The following is a 24007-nucleotide window of genomic DNA, read 5'->3' on the forward strand; positions in this document are numbered from 1 at the left end:
CCCTTCATAGGAACTCCCCCTAGGACTCTTCCTACCCCAGCCGGTAAACTAAGCTGTGAGCTCACCTCCCTAGGGACAGCACGGATGGATGCACCCTGTGTAGGATGTCTCCTCAGGACTTACAGGCTCCCCTTACCATACACATACCCGGTCCGCCTATGGATGGTCCTTGTCTGTCCCTGCAGTGATCAGGTGAGGAAGGGAGTCCTTCAGAGAAATCTCAGGGTGCGCCACAAGTGTCCCCCCTCTCAGCTGGTCCTGCAGCTGAATAGAGCTGGTCCCATCTGGGCTGCCAAATTGACTTGAGGAATGAAACTCTATAAACCTGTGTTATAATATAAAGCAGGAAAGCATTTATTCGGTTCCGGGTGCAAAGGGGGATCACTCCATCTGTCTTGCAAACTAGCAAGTAGAAGCATTACATATTTCAAAGCCAAGCTCATACATACTCAATAAATTTCCTGGAACACAACTACTTATTCATTGTTTCCAGTAACTCTTTTACATACTGCCTCTCCCTCTGGCACATGCACTGTTTGTAGCGGGGTGTCTTCCTCCAGTGGTCATGGGGATGAAGTCAAACGTCTTTCTCCCAGAGGCTCAAAGTCTTCCTCGCTCTGTCCTTTTTACCCTGTCATGTTTGATAGTCTGGTACTGGACACCTTTTGGGCAGTGTTCCCATTAGTATGCAGATGTTCTTCCTTTATGTTAACTACACATCCTACTTGTTTTTGGGCCCACATACCTAACTTTTGACTATGAGATTAACTGTTTTACTGTATCAGTTTCTCCCAACAGATTGTGTTTGCCTAGCAGAAGTGCAAATGCCTCATCTGGAAAGCTCTGCTTCTGGACCTTAACAAAGAAGACATGCAGACAAGGACAGGGACCCTCTGAATTCCCCTTTTCAGGGCCGTCATTCAGCTGAGGCAATCAGTGCGGGTGTCTCATCTCCAGATGTAAAAGCCCAGGGTTGAAAGGAGATTCAGGTCCCCACAGCTGTTCCAAATATTGTGATAAGAAAATGAATCAAATTCTTCCCAAGGAAGATGCACTGTGCCATGAGGTACAGCCCTGTGGTCACTCGTGGCTGCCCCAACTTCAGTCACAGTTCCTGTGGTCATTCCAGCTCTGGCAATAAACTCTGCAGTTGCTCCAGCTCCTGCAATAGCCCAGCAGCCACTCCAGATCCTACAGTGAAGCCTGTGTCTGTTAAAGACCCTACAGCAGGTCCTGGACTTGCTAACAGATATGTACACGTATTAGTATCTATACATATCTATTTGCATCTGCATATATTGTATATATGTGAAAATATACCATATATATATTATATATGGTATGCATATATATTTGTCATAATTATTATCCTTCTCTTTTTCTCTGTCTTAGTAAATAGTTTTAAGTCAGCACGCAAATTCTAAACCAGTGCACTGCCTCGAGTCCCTAACTGATCTCCTCAGGACTTGTAAAAATAATATTGTCACTCAGTGAAGAGCACCAGAAGTTCTCGAGGTCTTCTCAGGGAGCAGCTCCTGAGGTACATTCCTTACACCAGCTTTGGGAGAGGCCTCCAGTGCTCTGGTTCTGTTCTGAAGGAGCCCTCATGTTATGGCAGTGCCAGCAAGGAGACCAGCTCTGACACAGCCGTTTATACTGCACAGATACAAGGACTTGAGAGCACTGTGGCAGTGTAAAGCAAGCAGGAATGAAAAGAGCACGCTGTGCTGCTGTCTGTGGCTGTACCTCCCCCAGACCCAGACAAGGTAGGAAGAGAGAACAGCTAAGGAAAAGTCTATTTTGAAAGCTTTTTAGGAAAATTTTAACCTACTCAGGAAGTCTGATTCCATGTTTACATGAGTTCTTGGAGAGAGAAAATGGAAATTAGGAAGGAAATAAATTTTTATTTATAAGTTCGGTAATAGTTGTAGGACTATCTAACACACAAAATCAAACAATCAAAGATGCATAAAACATAAAAAACTATCACTGGGAAACCTGAGAGGAAGATGTGCACTTTATGGAAGCTGGAATAGTGCATATTGCAACACCTTCCTGAGAGCGTGCTTGATCTCCCTGTTCCTCATGCTGTAGATCATAGGGTTCAGTGTTGGAGGAACCACTGTGTACAGAAGAGCCACTGTCAGATCCAGGAGTGGGAAGGAAATAGTGGGGGGCTTCAGGTAGGCAAAAAAGGCAGTGCTGAGGAAGAGGGAGACCACGGCCAGGTGAGGGAGGCACGTGGAGAAGGCTTTGTGCCGTCCCTGCTCAGAGGGCATCCTCAGCACGGCAAGGAAGATCTGTACATAGGACACAACTATGAAAACAAAGCACCCGCAGTCTAAACTGATACTAAAAATGAGTAACAAAACTTCCCTGAGATTTGATTTTGAGCAGGAGAGCTTGAGGATCTGGGGGATTTCACAGAAAAATTGATTCACAACATTCCCTTGGCAGAGAGGCAGTGAAAACGTACTGGCAGTGTGCAGCACGGAATAGAGAACTCCAGTGCCCCAGGCAGCTGCTGCCATGGTGGCACAAGCTCTGCTGTCCATCAAGGTCCCGTAGTGCAGGGGCTTGCAGATGGCAACGTAGCGGTCATAGGACATGATGGTGAGAAGGGAATACTCTGCTGATGTGAAGAAGACAAAGAAAAAGAGCTGTGCAGCACATCCTGCGTAGGAGATGGCCCTGGTGTCCCAGAGGGCGTTGGCCATGGCTTTGGGGAGAGTGGTGGAGATGCAGCCCAGGTCGAGGAGGGCCAGGTTGAGCAGGAAGAAGTACATGGGGGTGTGCAGGCGGCGGTCGCAGGCTACGGCTGTGCTGATGAGGCCGTTGCCCAGGAGGGCAGCCAGGTAGATGCCCAGCAAGAGCCAGAAGTGCAGGAGCTGCAGCTGCCGCGTGTCTGCCAACGGCAGCAGGAGGAACTTGCTGATGGAGCTGCTGTTGGGCATCTGCTGTTGCTGGGCTTGGAGTCCTGCTCAGAGTGCAGAAGATAATGACAAATCCAGACCATTCTCAGACACTCCTCCTGCTATACTATATAAGTTTTCATTTCCCTTAGAAAAATAATTATTTAACTCCATAACTTGTATATACTCTCATGAGCTTCACCATCCCTTAAGGAGTAGAAGATTTTGGAGTTCTTATTTGCTTCTCATTTCCTAATCATACCCCATCCTCCTGGGTATTTTCCTCTTTACTACATCTGCTCTTCGAGACCTCAGCCACAGCCTCTGTGCACTTCAGTTGGTCTCAGAGAAATCAGCCTGTTTGCTGGACAAGTGAACTATTAATGCCTGCAGAAAACAACTATAACGTAAGTTGATTGTATCCTTTTAGGTAGGTGAGGCTGAAAGCACAACCTGTGTGACTGTTCATAAAACAGCCAACTGATTGGAGAAATACCGGGGAGTCTGAGCTGTGTTCAAAGTTGACAGCCCCTTTTAGATTTCTGCCTCCAATCCTTTCTGCTTTCACTCAGAACAGGAAAAGAAAAATCCCTGCCTTGGCTCTCCTCCTGCAAAGTACCCTCACAAACATTCAGTTGTGCAGTGGAGCTGTGATCCCCCTGCCCCAGGCAGCAGCTGTGGCAGCACAAGCCCTGCCGGGGGGCTCCTTCCCCCCACACGTCTCCCCGCAGCGCCCTGGGCAGCTCCCCGGGCAGGCTGAGTGCTGAGCCTGGCAGGCGGCAGAGTCCCATAGCCGGCACACAGCCCCTGGGGCACAGCAGGGACCCTGCTCTGCACGACAGCCCTGGGTACCCGCCTGCAGCCCCATATGCACAGCCTGCAGCCGTGCTGGGACACGCAGCCCTCACACACGCAGGGCTGTGCTCTGATGCTGCAGCACAGAAGCCCTCAGCTGGAGCAGAAGGCTTTTTCCACAGTAAAGAAACATGCAGTGCCTGCAGCCAGATCTGCTATGGGATGTCCCAGATTTAGTTATCCCTCTATGAAAAGCAGCTGCATGGTCTTCATTGAGACTTACCTTGTCATGGTCTGTGTGCAATGCTCCTGCAGTGAGCTCACAGCCTGCTCACACCATACACATCCTGGAAGCTCTCTCCCATTTCTCTCCACTCCTTCTGTCACCTGCAGGCTGTGCTGTGCACAAGAGCTGCTCCTGGGCACAGCTGTCTCTCTGCAGCTCTGCCCACTTGTATGAGCTCCCTGTGTCCCAGGAGCCCAGCCCAGCTGAGCAGAAGAGTGTGTCATTTTTATCCTTCACACTCGTCTCCCCTGCGATGTCCCTGCATCTTCATGGCCAACAGCTCCTGAAGGAGAACAGCATCATGACTGTACATTAAAATCTGTTTAATTTAACACCAGATTTCCAGCAGTCAGTAAATAATTCCAGACATGTGGTGTGTCCTCCCAGAGAGTGTTTGCTGAAACAAAAAGGGAACACATACAAGGACAGGATATCATAGAATCATAGAATCACCAAGGTTGGAAAAGACCTAAAAGATCATCCAGTCCAACTGTTCACCTATCACCAATAGCTCCCACTAATCTTTGTCCCTCCAATAATTCCTTGAACACCTCCATGGTCAGTGACTCCACCACACCTCTGGGCAGTCCATTACAGGTCCCAAAGTACAGGTCGTGGCATTTGGTCTTGTTGAACCTCATCCCATTGGCTTCAGCCCGGCTCTCCAGCCTGTCCAGATCCCACAGTAGGGCCTGGCTACCCCCAGGCAGATCCACGCTCCCAGTCAATTTGATGTCATCTGCAAACTTTCTTAGGGTGCACTCGATGCCCTCATCCAGGTCATCAATAAAGATATTGAAGAGGACAGACCCCAGCACTGACCCCTGGGGAACATCAGGTAGGTGCACAGGTAGGCGGCCAGGCGGGTCTTGAATATCTCCAGAGAAGGAAACTCTTACAAGCACCTTGGCAGCCTGTTCCAGTGCTCCGTCACCTGCTCTGTAAAGAAGTTCTTGCACACATTAGTGCGGAACTTCCCATGCTCCAGTTAGTGGCTAGTTCCCCTTGTCCTGTCTCCATACACTGCTCAAAAGAGTCTGGCCTTACCACTTTGCCCCCCACATCTCAGATATTTATAAACCTGGATTAGATCCCCTCTAAGTCGTCTTTTCTCAAGGGTAAACTGACCCAGTTCGCTTAGCCTTTCTTCATAGGGGAGATGCTCCAGTCCCTTCACCATCTTTGTGGCCCTCTGCTGGGGTGTTTCCAAGAGGTCCCTGACTTTTTTGTACTGGGGAGCCCAGAACTGGACAGTGCTCCGGATGAGGTCTTACCAGGGCAGAATAAAGGGGAGGATCACCTCCCTCAACCTGCTGGACATGCTCTTTTTAATGTACCCCAGAATGCCATTGGCCAACCTGTAGTCCACACCCAGGTCCATCTCTGCAGAGCTCCTCTCCAGCTGGTCATCCCCCAACCTGTCCTGGTGCATGCATTCTTCCTCCCTAGGTGCAAGACTACACTTGCTTTTGTTAAACCCCATCTGGTTTCTTACCACCCAGCTCTCCAGCCTGTCCAGGTCTTGCTGAATGGCAGCACAGCCTTCAGGCATGTCAGCTAATCCTCCCAACTTCGTATCATCAGCAAACTTACTGAGGGTGGCCACTATCCCCTCATCAAGGTCACTGATAAAGGTGTCAAACAAGCCTGGACCTAGCACCGACCCCTGGGTAGTAGAACGCTACTTACAGGTCTCCAACTGGACTCTGCACTGACAATGATGACCATCTATGCTCTGCCAGTCAGCCAGTTCTCAACCCACCGCACTGTCCACTCATCTATCCCACACTTCCTCAGCTTTCCTATAAGCATACTTTCATGGAAGACACTATCAGATGCCTTGCAGAAATCAAGGTAGACGACATCCACCGCTCTCCCCCCATCCACCCTGCCAGTGACAACATCATAGAAAGCTACCAGGTTGGTCGAGCATGATCTCCCCTTGGTGAACCCATGCTGCCTACTCCTGATAAACTCCTTTTCTTCCGTCTGTCTGGAGATGGCATCTAGCACAAACTGTTCCCTGGCCTTTCTAGTGACAGAGGTGGGGCTGACTGGCCTGTAATTACCCAGATCTTTCTTCTTGCCCTTTTTGAAGACCAGAGTGACACTGGCTATCCTCCAGTCTTCAGGCACCTCCCACATTCTCCAAGACCTCTCAAAGATGATAGAGAGCTGTTCTTCAGTCTCCTCTGCCAGCTCCCTCAGCACCCATGGATGCACCCCATCAAGTCCCATGGCTTTATGAATATCAGTGTGGCCTAGGTGCTCTCAGACCAGCTCTTCCCTGAATAATGGGAAGTCTTCCATTCCCCAGACCCTCTCACTAAGCTCCAGGGTCTGGGATTCCTGAGGGAGAGCTTTTTCACTGAAAACAGTAGCAAAGAAGGCCCTCAGTATCTCCACATTCCAATACCAGATGAGGAAGTGCTGTTGCCTCCACTGAGGGTGGAGGACTTGCAGAGAGATGTGGACAAGTCAGAGAAGTGGGTACCAGTTGGTCCTAAGCACCAAGTACATAAAGTATAACAAGAACAAGTGCCTGATTGTGCACCTGGGTAGGGGCAACCTGGACATACACACTGACTGGATATGGGACACTGGAGAGTGGTCTGACTGAAAAGGATTGGGGGTCCTGGTCACCATCAAATTGAACATGAGTCAGCAGTGCGCCCAGGCATCCAGGAAGGCTGACGGTCCCCTGGAGCACAGAAAACAAGTTATTGCTAGGAGGGTGAGGGAAAGGATCATCTCTCTGCTCTGCATTGCTACAGCCTCACTTGGAGCACTGGGTGCACTTCTGGGCACCACAGAACATAAATGGCATTAATCTATTGGAGGGTGTGCAAAGGAGGGCCACTGGAACTGAGAGATCTGAAGTTCAGAGTTTCAATGGGATTGACTACATATTCAGATTGGGCCTTTCTTACATCCCACATCCCATGATGAGACACAGGACACACATGGGACATGACCCTCACAGCGTCCTTGCACCACATGCAGAGCCTGGGATCTTCTGCCTGTCTTTCATTTGACATCATACAATTCTGCATCTCCTGTCCCAGGAAGGACCCTTAGCCAATATGAGGGACAGGATCTCCCTGCCAAGGGTCTGGGAATCAGGGCTTGGCCTTTCTGCTTCATAAGACAAAGGAGACAAAGGAGACAAAGGAGGAGGTTCTCAGCATCAGAGCCACCATGCCAGTGCCTTTCATTGCCTGTAGTCATATCTTCCAATTATCTTCTCTAACTAGTCCCTTGGGAAGCTTGCTTGTTAATGTTCCTCAGTGGGCCCATTAATACTCCAAGAAACTTCACTGTTACTTCTGACTTTGTCTTGTTGAGCACTCTGTGCAAACTTCTTTCTGCACTGGAGGTTGATGGACTCAGCATCAAATGCGCCCTGGGGCTCGTTATAACCTAAAGAGCCTCCTGTGCCTTGTGCCTTCCTGTTATTTTCTTCAGGTTTTCAGAACTTGTTCAGCAAAATGGAGAGGTACCTGCAGAGAGCTTAAAAAGGAAGGATCCAGCAGACAGTTACTGTCTATTTATTTATAGTTGGGTATAAACAAGTTGGGAGTGGAGGGGAGTGGAGGGGAGGGGAGGGGAGTGGAGGGGAGGGGAGGGGAGGGCAGGGCAGGGAACGGGAAGGGCAGGGAAGGGCAGGGAAGGGCAAGGCAGGGAAGGGCAGGGAAGGGCAGGGAAGGGCAGGGAAGGGCAGGGAAGGGAAGGGAAGGGCAGGGAAGGGAAGGGCAGGGAAGGGCAGGGAAGGGCAGGGAAGGGCAGGGCAGGGAAGGGCAGGGAAGGGAAGGGAAGGGAAGGGAAGGGAAGGGAAGGGAAGGGAAGGGAAGGGAAGGGAAGGGAAGGGAAGGGAAGGGAAGGGAAGGGAAGGGAAGGGAAGGGAAGGGAAGGGAAGGGAAGGGAAGGGAAGGGAAGGGAAGGGAAGGGCAGGGAAGGGAAGGGCAGGGAAGGGCAGGGCAGGGAAGGGCAGGGCAGGGAAGGGCAGGGCAGGGAAGGGAAGGGCAGGGCAGGGCAGGGCAGGGCAGGGCAGGGCAGGGCAGGGCAGGGAAGGGCAGGGCAGGGAAGGGCAGGGCAGGGAAGGGCAGGGCAGGGAAGGGCAGGGAAGGGCAGGGCAGGGAAGGGCAGGGCAGGGAAGGGCAGGGAAGGGAAGGGCAGGGAAGGGAAGGGCAGGGAAGGGCAGGGCAGGGAAGGGCAGGGAAGGGCAGGGCAGGGCAGGGCAGGGCAGGGAAGGGCAGGGAAGGGCAGGGCAGGGCAGGGCAGGGAAGGGCAGGGAAGGGCAGGGAAGGGCAGGGCAGGGAAGGGCAGGGAAGGGCAGGGAAGGGCAGGGAAGGGCAGGGCAGGGCAGGGCAGGGCAGGGCAGGGAAGGGCAGGGAAGGGCAGGGAAGGGAAGGGCAGGGAAGGGCAGGGAAGGGCAGGGCAGGGCAGGGAAGGGCAGGGCAGGGAAGGGCAGGGCAGGGAAGGGAAGGGCAGGGAAGGGAAGGGAAGGGCAGGGCAGGGAAGGGCAGGGCAGGGCAGGGCAGGGCAGGGCAGGGCAGGGAAGGGCAGGGAAGGGAAGGGAAGGGAAGGGAAGGGAAGGGAAGGGAAGGGAAGGGAAGGGAAGGGAAGGGAAGGGAAGGGAAGGGAAGGGAAGGGAAGGGAAGGGAAGGGAAGGGAAGGGAAGGGAAGGGAAGGGAAGGGCAGGGAAGGGCAGGGAAGGGCAGGGAAGGGCAGGGAAGGGCAGGGAAGGAAAGGGAAGGGAAGGGCAGGGAAGGGAAGGGAAGGGAAGGGAAGGGAAGGGAAGGGAAGGGAAGGGAAGGGAAGGGAAGGGAAGGGAAGGGAAGGGAAGGGAAGGGAAGGGAAGGGAAGGGAAGGGAAGGGAAGGGAAGGGAAGGGAAGGGAAGGGAAGGGAAGGGAAGTGCAGGGAAGGGCAGGGAAGGGAAGGGAAGGGAAGGGAAGGGAAGGGAAGGGAAGGGAAGGGCAGGGAAGGGAAGGGAAGGGAAGGGAAGGGAAGGGAAGGGAAGGGAAGGGAAGGGAAGGGAAGGGCAGGGAAGGGCAGGGAAGGGCAGGGAAGGGAAGGGAAGGGAAGGGCAGGGAAGGGCAGGGAAGGGCAGGGAAGGGAAGGGAAGGGAAGGGAAGGGAAGGGAAGGGAAGGGAAGGGCAGGGAAGGGAAGGGAAGGGAAGGGAAGGGAAGGGAAGGGAAGGGAAGGGAAGGGAAGGGAAGGGAAGGGAAGGGAAGGGAAGGGAAGGAAACCATAGAATTACCCAGGTTGGAAAAGACCTTGAAGATCATCAAGTCCAACCGCAGCCTAACCATAAAGGGAAAGAAAAGGGAAGGGAAGTGGTAGGGGAAGAGAAACAGAAAGGAAGAGGGTAAGGGAAAGGGAAAGAGAAATGGAAAGGGAAAAGACGAGGAAAAGGGGAAGGGAAAGAGAAAGGAAAAGAAAAAGGGAAAGGGAACAGGAAAGGGAAAAGGAAAGAAAAAAGGTGCCTGTTTTGCCTTCACATTCCCCACCAGCCCTTCCTTGCCGGTGAGTATGAGATTCAGTAGAGAACCTCAGAGGGCATTGGCACTGGCACTGCTGTCTGTGTCCCTGAACCTGAAGGCATCTGTGTTCTGCAAACACAGTTCTGGAAAACATAGTATATACAGAAAAAAAAAAAAAAAAAAAAAAAAGACTCAAAATCTCCTCAAAGACTCATGTTTGCAGCTCAAAATGAAACAGGACTCATGAGATTTTCTCATCTTGAGAAGGGTTAACACATTTCCATTGATTTTTATCTTTGTCTTCAATTATTTGTCTCAGTTTTATTGACATTTATGATCGTCTTCTAAGCTTACTGCCTCAAAATAAACAAACAAACAAACAAACAAACAAACAAATAAATAAAAAGAGATCCAATTGCGTCTTCCACATGGCCCGATGCCCCTTTGACCTTCACAATTCCCACCAGCCGTTCCTTGCTGGTGAGTATGAGATCCGGCAGAGAACCTCTCCTCTTTGGTTCCTCCATGGCTTAGTCAAGAAGCTGCCATCTGTGCTCTCCACGGATCTGCTGGATGGCACATGCCCTGCTGTGCTGTCCCTGCAGCAGATACTGGAGTGAAAAAGGCCCCCAAATGGGACAAGGGCAAGAAAACATCAGGCTCCCATCTGTTTGCAGAGGGCACCTTCCACTTGCTCTCCCTGATCAGGAAGCCAGGAACAGACACTGTTGGTCTCCTCTGTTTGCCATTTCCATTAGCTCTGACCTGGCTGCTCTGCCATCCCCAGGCAGAGCTCAGTGCACTCTCACAGAGGGCAGTTATCCTACCTTGACTCCTCGCCCATCCATCCTAAAGAGTCTGTATCCCCCTTGTGCTACACAGCAGCTGTGGAAGCCCTTAAACTGTGTCCCTGTGCTCCAAACAGGAGCTCAGGCCTGCAGCTCTACCAAGATTTCTAGCTTACTGTGTGTTGGTGTTTGCATTCCTGCAAAAACCACAGAAGTAAACATCCGAATTGGAAAGCATCACTGGACATAGCCTGACTGGATAGCTCATCTATGGTATTAGTGTGCAGAAGGTGGCACACAAGCATTAGACCCATTATGGGTCTTGGAGTTGACGTAGCACCACAGACACTCTTCGGGCATGGCTTTCCTGAAGGCCCTATGCTTCATTTGCAGCTGCATATGAGTGTGATGAAAAAGAACAGACGTAATGGTAGGCTGCTTCTGCTGTCATTCATCTGAGAGTCCATAGAAAGGCAACGTTTTGTCTGTTGATGAATAAAGACGTATGTTAGCTTTGTATTGCCTTGAGCTCCAGAATATACATTAGATGGAAAAAGGAATAAGATCTGACTCTTCTTTTGTGAGCTCACCCATTTAGTCAGCTGAGTAACTCTGCATGCTCTGTGGAGACGGGAGAGAAAGAATTTGAGGTGCCCTAAATGCTGGGGTCTGTTGTTATTTAGGATGGTCAAGAATGCCTCTATTGCCTCTCTGCCCTCAGCTGATGCTCAGGAAGAAGGTGTCTGTCTCAGGGATTTCCCACACGGTTTACATGCACTGGCACAAATCCAGGAGCGCCCCAGGCAACTTGGGCATCACCCAGTGTCTGTGTGTGAGCAACTGCCTCCGTGCTGAAGGACCGAGGACTCAGAGCAGGAGCTCACATGCAGGCAACTCCTTGTGCACATCAGAACAGAATCACAAGATTCCCAGCTCCTGTGTGTCCGTGGGGAGCTGAATCCTATTTCTGGCCCTATTTCTTTGCAGGTAGAGATGAGGCACATGCAGTACCTCAGCTGGATCACTGCCCTGCACAGGAGAAGTCCAACCCTCCCCGTCCTTGTCTGTGTGCTGTATCAGTTTCAGCAAACAATATCTTGTAGGACTCCCATATATCTAGATTTAATCACTGTCCACTGGACATCTGGTGTATAATTCATCAGATTTCAAAGCACAGTCATGATGCTGTTGTCTTTCAGGAGCTGTTGGCCATGAAAACTCTGGAAATCTCAGGGGAGGCGATTGGGAAGGATAAACATGACATCCTCTGCTGCTGAGCTGGGCTGGGCTCCTGGGACACAGGGAGCTCATACAAGTGGGCAGCGCTGCAGAGGGACAGCTTTTTCCAGGTGCAGCTCTTGTGCACAGCACAGCCTGCAGTCGACAGGTGAGGAGAGAAAGGGAAGAGAGCTTGCAGGATTTGTCTGCTGTGAGCGGACTGTGAGCCCAGTGCAGGAGCATTGCTCACAGATCACAACACGGTAAGTCTCAATGAAGACCATGCAGCTGCTTTTCATAGAGGGATAACTAAACTGAGACATCCCATAGCTGATCTGGTTGCAGGCACTGCATGTTTTTTAATGTGGAAAAGGACTTCTGCTCCTGCTGAGGGCTTCTGTGCTGCAGCATCAGAGCACAGCCCTGAGTGCTGCGTGTCCCAGCACGGCTGCAGGCGGGTGCCCAGGGCTGTCCTGCAGAGCAGGGTCCCTGCTGTGCCCCAGGGGCTGTGTGCCGGCTATGGGACTCTGCCGCCTGCCAGGCTCAGCACTCAGCCTGCCCGGGGAGCTGCCCAGGGCGCTGCGGGGAGACGTGTGGGGGAAGGAGCCCCTCGGCAGGGCTTGTGCTGCCACAGCTGCTGCCTGGGGCAGGGGATCACAGCTCCACTGCACAGCAGGATGTTTGTGAGGGTACTTTGCAAGATGAGAGCCAAGGCAGGGATTTTCCATTTTCAGTTCTGAGGGAAGGAAAGAGGATGGGAGGCAGAAATCTAAAAGCAGCATTCATCTTTGAACACCTCAGTATTTCATCTGTCCATCTGATATTTTGTGAACAGTCACACAGGTTGTGCTTTTAGACTCTCCTTCCTGAAAGGATACGATCAGTTTCTGTTCTCTTCGTTTACTGCAGACATTAATTGTTAACTTGTCCTGCAAACAGTCTGATTTCTGTAAGACAATTTGAAGTGCACAGATACTGGGGCTGGGGTCTCAAAGAGCAGCTGCAGTAAAGAGGAAAATATTCAGGAGGCTGGGATATGATTTGGATTTAGCAGAAGGAAAGAGCTCTCTAATCTTCTAATCCTTAAGGGATGGTGAAGCTCATAAAAATAAATACAAGTTCTGGAGTTAAATGGCCATTTTCCAAAGGGAAAGGAATAAAGTATAGCAGGAGGAGTATCTCTGAGAATGGTCTGATCTTGTCATTATCTTCTGCACTCTGAGCAGGACTCCAAGCCCAGGAACAGCAGATGCCCAACAGCAGCTCCATCAGCGAGTTCCTCCTGCTGCCGTTGGCAGACACGCGGCAGCTGCAGCTCCTGCACTTCTGGCTCTTGCTGGGCATCTACCTGGCTGCCCTCCTGGGCAACGGCCTCATCAGCACAGCCGTAGCCTGCGACCGCCGCCTGCACACCCCCATGTACTTCTTCCTGCTCAACCTGGCCCTCCTCGACCTGGGCTGCATCTCCACCACTCTCCCCAAAGCCATGGCCAACGCCCTCTGGGACACCAGGGCCATCTCCTACGCAGGATGTGCTGCACAGATCTTTTTCTTTGCATTCTTCATCTCAGCAGAGTATTTCCTTCTCACCATCATGTCCTATGACCGCTACATTGCCATCTGCAAGCCCCTGCACTACGGGACCCGGATGGACAGCAGAGCTTGTGCCACCATGGCAGCAGCTGCCTGGAGCGCTGGGCTTCTCTATTCTTTGCTGCACACTGCCAGTACGTTTTCACTGCCTCTCTGCCAAGGCAATGTTGTCAACCAGTTTTTCTGTGAAATCCCCCAGATCCTCAAGCTCTCCTGCTCAAGCTCCTACCTCAGGGAAGTTGTGCTTATCATTTTTAGTTTCAGTTTAGTCTTTGGGTGCTTTATTTTCATAGTGGTGTCCTATGTGCAGATCTTCATTGCCGTGCTGAGGATGCCTTCTGAGCAGGGATGGCACAAAGCCTTCTCCACGTGCCTCCCTCATTTGGTCGTGCTCTCACTGCTTGTCAGCACTGCCTCTATTGCCTACCTGAAGCCCACCTCTGCCTCCTCCCCACTCCTGGATCTGACAATGGCACTTATGTACACAGTGGTTCCTCCAACTCTGAACCCTATTATCTACAGCATGAGGAACAGGGAGATCAAGCATGCTCTCAGCAAGGTGTTGCAACATGCACTATTCCAGCTTCCATAAATTGCACATCTTCCTCACATGATTCCCAGTGATTGTACTTTATGTTTTAAGCATCTTTGATTGTTTGAATGTGTGTTATATACAACCCGCAAAGAAAATGTTATTGAACTTATAAATAAGCATGTATTTCACTTCTTTCCTACCTGCTTTCCATTTTCTTACTCTAAGAGCTCATGTAAGCACTGAACCAGATTCCCTGAATAGGTTACAAGATAAATAAAACACTTTCAAAATAGACTTTTCCTCTGCTTTTCTCTCTTGCTACCTTGTCTGGGTCTGGGGGAGGTACAGCCACAGACAGCAGCACAACGTGCTCTTTTCATTCCTGCTCTCTTTACACTGCCACAGTGCTCTTAATAAGAACTGGAGGGCTCTTCCAAAGCTGGTGTAAGGAATGTACCTCAGGAGCTGCTCCCTGAGAAGACCTCGAGATCTTCTGATGCTCTTCACTGAGTGACTGGGTCAGTTTCAGGAGTCTAAATGAGATCTGTAAGGGACTGAGGGCAGTGCTGCAGTTTAGAATTTGTGGGTTGAAGTAAAGCTACTTACTGAGACAGAGAATAAAAAAAGTGTAATCATAATGACAAGTGCATATATATATGTATTTGCAAACATACACGTTATGTATATGGTATATTTTTACATATAGACAATATATGCTGTTGCAAACATATATGCGTAGATACTAATAGATAGATATAGATAGATACTCAGATTACCTGAGCACCTAAGGTGGGAGTAATCAGTGTCTGAGGGCTGCCTGCTCTGCCCTCTCAGTAAGGCAGCAGTGGGAGTGAAGGTTGTGTCTTGTGTCTGCATAGGTGGGTGCTCTTGTCTTTCTCAGGTAACTCGCTCTTCTGTTGACAGGCCCTGACACGAATACTTCAAACATGGTTCTCACCAGGAAACGGGCTTCCCATGCAAAGACTGTGGCAACTCAGACAGAGGGTCTGTTCCACAATGTGGCAGTTCAGGTTTCTGGCTGCCAGGAGTGCCTCAGCCTGCTGCTGCCAGGGGAGGATGGGAAGGATGTGACTTGTGTGAGGTGTGAGCAGCTAGATGAGCTGCTCAGCCTTGTGGTGGAGCTTAGGGAGGAGGTAGATAGACTGCGAACCATCAGAGAATGTGAGCGAGAGATTGACTGGTGGAGTGACTCTCTGCGAGAAAGGCGCAGAGATTGCACTTCCCAGACTGAAGGAGTATTGGGAGAAATGGCACCTCTCTCTCACCGTAGTCAAGTATGACCTAGTTGCCATAACAGAAACATGGTGGGATTGCTCCCATGACTGGAGTGCTGCAATGGATGGCTACAAACTCTTTACAACCTTTCTTGTAAATGGGAGTCACGTTGGCAAGCCTCCAGTCTTCTGGGACCTCACCAGTCAACAGGGAGCGCTGATAGATGATGGAAAGCGGCTCGGCTATCACCTCCGCCGGTTCCCTCAGCACTCTCGGGTGGATCTCATGTAATGCTGTGCTTCCATTACCTGCTCAGTAGCAGTTGCTGCGGATCCTGCCTTACAGCCTCCTCATCTCACAAAACTGCAGCTGTTGGTAAACCAGGAAGTTCTGCATCTTCTAAGGGTTCGTCCTTCAGGTACAACCAACTGGCTGCAATGTGCAGCTTCAGATGTTTCAAAGCAGCCATGAAGTTCTGGTTCTCCAGAAGTTCTGCTAAGGAAAGATAATGGGTTGACAATATTCGTTACAATAATTTCTACATCATCCTGCTCTACCAGGATGGCCTGGTATTTCAGGAATCTTTGTGGTGAGAGCCAATGTCCCCCTTTTGTCTCCAATACAGCACACACTGTACCAGATATTCAAACTGGTATCCTTTGGCCCAGTGTAGATCCACGGGCTTTTTGAATACTGAGCACCAGTGCAGCCACCTCCCTCAGGCACCATGGCCATCCCTTACTCATTTCATCAGGCTGTTTGAAGCTTTACCATCAGTCCATAGCTGTGTATGCACAGTCGGCACCCTCCTGTCATTCCTGGGAATGTATGGAGTTTCTTGGCAGTCTGCGGCTCAGGGGGGTTGGCAGATGGCTTTCTTCCTGGTAGTCCTCAATGTGGGAATACAAAAATGACTGCATGGAGCAGCAGCTGTGGAGCAAGATAAACAGCGTGAGAACCAAGGACACCTCGAGAAGAAGAAAGAACGGCTCAGAGCTTGGATTGGATGAGTGCCCACGTGAACGGTAGAAGAAACATTTGTGGAATGTTCTGTAGAAGTGTAGGGGTGAATGGGAAAGCCAAGTCAGCTGCAGACTTTAGTAGACAACTCTGAGGTAAGGAAAGGCAATGAAAGCACGAGGTGGCACTGAGCAGGCATGTCAGGGCTGGGGAGGTGGGCAGTCAGGTTGTCCATGCAGTGTCAGAAGTTAAGCAACTGCTTTTCCTGCCTATGCGGATCTCCTTAAGGGACACCCTGGATCCACATCAATTGGATGTGGATGCTCCAGAGCCAATAGAAATCATTATGGAACAGACCCAGCTCACTGTAATTTTCTGCACATGGGAAGATCCATGATATATTTCATTCTACTACTGTGAATGTGAGGTACTGAGAGGAGAATCATAGAATCAAGGAATCATTAAGGTTGGGAAAGACTGCTAAGCTCATTCAGTCTAACCCCCCACCTACCAACAATATTGTCCAACAAACCCTGTGCTGAAGTACCACAGCTGCCCTTACCTTACTCATCTCCAGGGATGGTGACTCCACCACTTCCCTGGGCAACCTGTGCCGATGTGTTGGAAATACCCCAATAACTTATCAGGACAGCATCTCTGATATAGCAGATTTGATTCACAATTGCAATGGCGGGCATCCCTAAAGCAGGAGTGCACGTAGAAAACAGCATTAACACTTTCATGCCCTATTACCCAGCACTTATCTTTTCCTGCCCTGGTTCCTCATTGGCTGAGTACTTTAGATTCACAATCTTCCTGACACTCGACTAAATATCTCAGCATTGGCTTAACGTAAATCATGGCTTAACTAAACATATATTGCCAATTAATAAAAACTCTTACGTATACTCATTTAACAGTAGGCCATCGTTTCCTGGACATCTGGCACCCTTGGATAGAGATAAGCTTGAGAGGAAGAATGTAGAGTAGTATCTGTAGCATTCCTCCCAATTAAAAGCTGGGACCATATATAGGGGCCCCAAGTCCTCCCTTTATTGCTGAGGGCCTCTTAGCAAAACAGAATAGTCCATGATACAAATGTTATAATTCTGTAGCTATTGATTATTCTAACTTAACTACCAAACATGTATAAATGTACGAATTTTACCTAAAGAACAAGTGATGGAGACTACTACAGACCCAACTCCACTGGAAAAAGGGAATATTGGCAAGAATTGGTAGTGCCACTAAAGGACAATAGATGGCAGCAGGGGCCATGAAATACTCATCACGTTAGATGTTTTACAAGGGCTTTTCATTCTCCATGCTCTAATTTGTCAACAGTAAGGCTAAGAGGCAGTACGTTAATCTTTCCTTTGCTACTGATGGCAGCTAGTCCTGTTCTGAACCCAGCCCAAAAGCTGTCAGCTTTTCAGTGTATTTTCTCCCCTGTTCTATTTCGGAGCAGGAGTGAGCAAGCTGGGTGCTGATGCTGAGCTCCTTGCTGCAGTTAAACCACTGCACTGAAGTTCCCACTCTCCCTGCAATTCAAATGCAAGGAGAAATGCAGTGTGCACATGCACAGAACACAACTGGAGCTCAGTGCTGGAGATGGGGCAGGTGCTGAATGTGCTCAGGGCCAACAGCAGCTGTGTGCTAAAGACATCTTCAGCCAAAGGGAGATCCTCAACAGAAACCTTGGGAAGGATTTGAACAACAAAGAAACCCCAGTCCTGTAGTTCAGGGGGTAGCACAAGCCTCAAAACAAGTGAGAAACCAAACCAAGCACTAGCTGAACATAAGGTAACATGACAAGAGACGCTAGAGGTCCATCTTGCCTGCTGGATCCCCTAAGGAAAATAGGGGCCTGATGGGGAGCAGGGAGGGAAATGGAAACTTCCCTCCTTGGAGGATTTACAAACTGAAAAGCAGGTAGAAGGTAGGAAGTATTTGAAAGCATACAGGAATCCATGTATGCAGAAGCAAAGAGCAAGGTCAAGCTGTGTCTTGCATGGCCTAGAGGAAGGAGGATAAATGCAGCCCCAGCTATGCTGTGTTAGAAAGCCAAAAGGTCAGCAGAGCACGCTGACCTCCGCTGCTCGCTTCCTCATGTCCCAGCTCCAACCCCTTCCTGTGTCCCTCGGTGCCCAACCTGGGCTGCAACATGCATGGGAACTGCTGCTCCCTCCATTGCATTCTCTCTGGCTCAGCAAATCTGTTGGCAGGAGATTGAGCCGGAACTGAGATCCTACCTGGGGTAAAGCAGTGCTGGTTCTGAACCCCCTTTGCTGTCCCCCTCTCCCCTGTCGGTGCTACAGGCAGGGGAAGAAGAGCATCTGTGAGCATGGAGCCAGTCCCACAAAGCATCGGGAAATGGGTTAAAGCTTCTCTGCACGGGCAGTGGAGGACACTTACCTCGGGCATGGATCTGCTACCATCTCTGTTGCAGGCAGCTTGGCTCCTTGGATTTGGGTAGAGTGGAGGATGCCAAGTGTCCTCAACCCATACATTCAACTGTTGCAATACATCATGCCCAAGTAATGGTTTTGGAGAACCTGGCATATACAAGAATTCATGCATTCCTACTTGCTCTCCTAGCAGTATTTAATTGGTCCCCAAAAGAAAGCTTAGCTTCTACAGCTATTACTGTAATAATAATGAAGTAAGAATCTTGATGTAGCACAGAATAAGAGGCACCTGTATCAGAATCTAAGTATCTTTACCCTGCTTCCCCAGCTGCTTTGGGTCCAACTGGGGTGGAACTCACCCTGAGCCCATCCATGCTGCCCCTTACCTCTTCCCTGAGGGAATCTCTGGGTCCTCAGGCCCTCTTTTGGTGCAGCAACAGTAACAGCTGCTATTGTTCTTCCCAATTGCCCTAATTCCTTGCTATTTCTCAATCCATTTTTCCAGATCCCTCACCTCTTCATGAGAACATCCCTGTTACACCTTGCTCAACTTTGCCTTCCTCAGTCTGTGTCCTCCCCAGACCCTTTTCACTTTCCAACCTTTCACCATTACAGAAATTACTAACATTATATTCCCATATACTACCCTTCACAACTGCACTTCCACGTACCATCGAAGCAGTTTCTCCCACTCCCTTCAAAATCCACAAATCAAACAATACAGTCCTTCACTTGTAGAAGATGTAAGTGTGAGCGAGTGACCAAAGAGCTGACTCTTTGGTAGACCTTATCACTGCAAAATCCTGGAAGACCTGAGTGTGAGACTAAGATCAAGCAGTGTCTGTTTGCACCTGAGAGTAGACAGGAGTTTCCATTGATATACGTTGTTAATCCTGTTACTCTTAAGAAACCTTTCTTCCTTTGTCACTGTTGTTTGGGAGCAGCCGGCACCAATTAACTGATTAGAGGAACTGTTAGAGGAACAGGAATGTCTTGCTTGTAAGTGAATGCTATGTAAGATGTGTGCTGGGCACAATAAAGACACACTTCTCTGATGCTTCAAGAAACTAAGAGAGCTCTCTAACTCGACTGAGCGCCAACACTTGTGCATCAGTTTTTACGTACTATTCCATCTATATGGATATATAGTGGTAACTACTACATCTCTCCTTTTATCTCTCTTAGTAAATAGCTTCATTTCAACCCACAAGTTGTACTTTACTTCCCAATTCTCTTCCCTGTCCCACTAAGATAAGGGCAGTGCACAAAGCACTGTGTGCAGCTGAGCCACCTGCTGGCTTCAACCACCACCATCATTTTGGTGCCTGATGTGGGTCTCCAAGGACTAAGATAACACTGCATCTGTCCAGAGCGAGTTAACACAGGACTCTGTGGGAGCTGGGGAACTGCTGGCCATGATGCAGATTGTTTCCCTATTTGTGGAGCTCGTTGAGCCTTCTCATGAAGCTGTATTGCACAGCTCCTTGCTTGCTGCTTGTTTTCCCTTCTGCATTGTTTGTGAACACTGGGGGATGGATTAGGGTATTTATTTTGCTATGCTGTGTGACCTTGGTTTATATCGCGATAAAACTGGCAGCTGACAAAGTGAAGTTCTGTGCACATTCAGCTCTGCGGTCATCTTTGAGTTTTGGAGGCAATATTGTTGATATGATTAGTAATTACACCCTTTACTTTGTCTCCTCAGGGAGCCTGGCTATGGAGGAGAGAAGGGAGGACACTTTCCAGCAGTCCCTCAGCCTCCCTCTCACTCCTTCTTTCCCTGGAGCTCCAGAGCTAGTTCCAATAGCTCCTGAGGATTTTGACTATCTGTGGGATGCTCAAACCAGCATGCTCCCATTGCTACGTGTCGTTAATGTGTTTCAGGTTATGTTTTAGATTAAACAATTCATCAAGAATGACACTGACAGATCTGCCCCAGGGTTAGACAGCTCTGCATGGCAGGGGGTGTGGGAAGGTCTGGGCAGCTGCCTGGAGCAGTGGGCAGCCCCAGGGCTTTGGAACTTCATCTCCGAGCAGCTGCAGGATCCTGAGAAACTGGTAGAATACTGGGGGAAGTTCTGCTGTGGGCCTGGTAATCCCAAAGAGGCACAAATGACTGCAGTGTGTCAGGGCCTGGCCCACACCTACTGAGCTGTGTTCAACACTCTTTAGTGTCCTCAAGGGGAAGAGAGCTGGATCTGCTGACAGTGCTGCAGCCTCTGCAACTCCTGGCACAGACCCTGAAGCAGCTCCAAGGTTTTGCTACATGCCCTGTGGTTGCTCCAAGCTCTGGACAGATCCCACTGTCACTACACCCCTCATAATGAGCTCTGCAGTCACTCCTGCTACAGGTCCTGTAGCTGTTCCAGGTATTAAGAAAATGAAACAAATTCTTCCCAGGGGAGGTGCACTGTGCCAGGAGGTACAGCCCTTGGTCACTCCAGCCCCTCCAATGAGCCCATTGACTGCTCCAACTTCAGTCACAGATCCTGTGGTGATTCCAGCTCTGTCAATGAGCTATGCAGTTGTTCCAGCTCCTGTAACAGCCCAACAGCTGCTTCAGCTCCTACAGTGAACCCTGTGGCTTTTCATACACCTGCAACGAGTCCAGGACTAACAATAGATACACATACATATCAGTATCTATGCATGTCTCTTTGCAACTGCATATATTGTATATATGAGAAAATATACTAGATATATTATATATGTATTAATACATTTGTTATAATTATTATCCATTTTCTCTTTATATCAACCCATAAACTTTAAACCATAGCACTGCACTATGTTCCATACAGATCTCCATGGGAATCTTAAATCTGACCTGGTCATGCAGTGAAGAGCAGCAGAAGATCTCGAGATCTTCTCAGGGAGCAGCTCCTGAGGTACATTCCTTACACCAGCTTTGGAAGAGGCCTCCAGTTCTCTGGTCCTGCTCTGAAGGGGCCCTCTTGTCATGGCAGTGCCAGCAAGGAAACCAGCTCTGACACAGTCGTTCATATTGCTGGCCACTGACTGCAGCCCTGGAGTGCTGCTGTAGAGTCAATAGGACTGTGAGACAAGACCTTCAGCGCTGCACAAATGAGAGGACTTCAGAGCACTGTGGCAGTGGAAATAGAGCAGGACTGAAAAGAGCACCTTATGCTGCTGTCTGTGGCTGTACCTCCCCCAGACCCAGACACAGTAGGAAGAGAGAAGACCTAAAGAAAAGTCTACTTTGAAAGCTCTTTATTTGTCTCTTAACCTATGCAGGGAATCTGGTTCAATGTTTACATGAGCTCCTGCGGTGAGAAAATGGAAAGTAGGTAGGAAAGAAGTGAAATAATTTGCACATTTTTCTGCGGATTCCTGTATCATACACAATCAAACAAACAAAGATGCTTAAAACATAAATAACCATAACAGGGAATCCTGTGAGGAAGATGTACACTTTATGGAAGCTGGAATAGTGCGTATTGCAACATCTTCCTGGCAGCGTGCTTGATCTCCCTGTTCCTCATGCTGTAGATAATAGGGTTCAGTGTTGGAGGAAGCACTGAGTACAGAAGTGCCACCGTCCGATCCAGGAGTGGGGAGGAAATGGAAGGTGGCTTCAGGTAGGCAAAAAAGCCAGTGCTGAGAAACAGGGAAACCACAACCAGGTGAGGGAGGCACGTGGAGAAGGCTTTGTGCCATCCCTGCTCAGAGGGCATCCTCAGCACGGCCATGAAGATCTGCACATAGGACACAACTATGAAAACAAAGCAACCAAAGAATAAACAGGTACTAAAAATAATAAGCACAACTTCCCTGAGGTAGGAGGCTGAGCAGGTGAGCTTGAGGATCTGGGGGACTTCACAGAAAAACTGGTTCACGACATTCCCATGGCAGAGAGGCAGTGAAAACGTACTGGCAGTGTGCAGCAGGGAATAGAGAACCCCAGCGCCCCAGGCAGCTGCTGCCGTGGTGGCACAAGCTCTGCTGTCCATCAAGGTCCCATAGTGCAGGGGCTTGCAGATGGCAACGTAGCGGTCATAGGACATGATGGTGAGAAGGGAAAACTCTGCTGAGAGGAAGAAGAAAAAGAAAAAGAGCTGTGCAGCACATCCTGCGTAGGAGATGGCCCTGGTGTCCCAGAGGGCGTTGGCCATGGCTTTGGGGAGAGTGGTGGAGATGCAGCCCAGGTCGAGGAGGGCCAGGTTGAGCAGGAAGAAGTACATGGGGGTGTGCAGGCGCTGGTCGCAGGCTACGGCTGTGCTGATGAGGCCGTTGCCCAGGAGGGCAGCCAGGTAGATGCCCAGGAAGAGCCAGAGGTGCAGGAGCTGTAACTGCCGCGTATCTGCCAACGGCAGCAGGAGGAACTCGCTGATGGAGCTGCTGTTGGGCATCTGCTGTTGCTGGGCTTGGAGTCCTGCTCAGAGTGCAGAAGATAATGACAAGTCCAGACTATTCTCAGAGACACATCTGATTCATTATGAAAATTCTCCCTTCCTTCTGGAAAATGTTCATTTAACTCCAGAACTTGAATTTATTTTCATGAGCTACACCAACGCTAAAAGAATAGAAGATTTGGGAGCTGTTTATTTCTTCTCATTTCCTAATCATATCTCACTCTCCTGGAAATTTTCCTCTTTATTCCTGCTGCTTTTCGAGACCCCAGCCCGAGCCTCTGTGCACTTCAATTTGTCTTAGAGAAATCCGCCTGTTTGTGGGATAAGTGAACTATTAATGACTGCAGAAAACAATGAGAACTTTTATCCTTTTAGGAAGGAGAGGCTGAAAGCACATTCTGTGCATTCTGTGAGAATGTTCACAAAACAACCGATGGACTGAAGAAATACAGGGGAGTCTCAGAGCTGTGCTCAAATTTGACAGCCCCTATTAAATTTCTGCCTCCAATCCTTTTTGCCTTCCCTCAGAACAGGAAATGGAAAATCCCTGCCTTGGCTCTCCTCTCCCAAAGTACCCTCACAAACATTCAGTTGTGCAGTGGAGCTGTGATCCCCCTGCCCCAGGCAGCAGCTGTGGCAGCACAAGCCCTTCCGGGGGGCTCCTTCCCCCCACACGTCTCCCCGCAGCGCCCTGGGCAGCTCCCCGGGCAGGCTGAGTGCTGAGCCTGGCAGGCGGCAGAGTCCCATAGCCGGCACACAGCCCCTGGGGCACAGCAGGGACCCTGCTCTGCAGGACAGCCCTGGGCACCCGCCTGCAGCCGTGCTGGGACATGCAGCACTCAGGGCTGTGCTCTGACACTGCAGCACGGATGCCCTCAGCTGGAGCGGAAGGCTTTTTCCACAGTAAGGAGCATGCAGTGCCAGATCTACTAATGGATGTCTTGGATTTGGTTAACCCTCTATGAAAAGCAGCTCATGCTCAGCATTTAGACTTACCGTGTCGTGGTCTGCTAGCAATGCTCCTGCAGTGAGCTCACAGCCTGCTCACACCATACACATCCTGTAAGCTATCTCCCCTTTCTCTCCTTCTGTCACCTGCAGGCTGGGCTGTGCACAAGAGCTGTTCCTGGGCATAGCTGTCTCTCTGTGGAGCAGCCCACTTTTATGAGATCCCTGTGTCCCAGGAGTATGGCCCAGCTCAGCAGCAGAGGATGTCATGTTTATCTTTCCCACTCGTCTCCCCTGAGTTCTCCCTGGGTCTTCATGGCCAACAGCTCCTGAAAGACAACAGCGTCATAAGTGTACTTTGAAAGCTGCTCAATTAGCTACCAGACACCCAGTGGTCAGTAACTAATTCCAGTCATATGGGGAGTGCTACCAGAGATTGTTTGATGAAACAAAAAGGGCACACAGACAAG

The 24007-nt window shown here is 49.9% G+C and overlaps 1 protein-coding gene across 1 annotated transcript; it reads right to left on the reverse strand.

The window, feature by feature from the left end:
- Positions 1-21650: 21650 nt before the first annotated feature.
- LOC140265198 (olfactory receptor 14J1-like) lies at positions 21651-22586 on the reverse strand. Its single transcript, XM_072361083.1, has one exon. It carries the CDS (start codon positions 22584-22586, stop codon positions 21651-21653), a length of 936 nt encoding a protein of 311 aa, XP_072217184.1.
- Between the last annotated feature and the right edge of the window lie 1421 nt (positions 22587-24007).

Source organism: Excalfactoria chinensis, unplaced genomic scaffold (assembly GCF_039878825.1).
Source record: "Excalfactoria chinensis isolate bCotChi1 unplaced genomic scaffold, bCotChi1.hap2 Scaffold_71, whole genome shotgun sequence".
NCBI classification, from domain to species: domain Eukaryota; kingdom Metazoa; phylum Chordata; class Aves; order Galliformes; family Phasianidae; genus Excalfactoria; species Excalfactoria chinensis.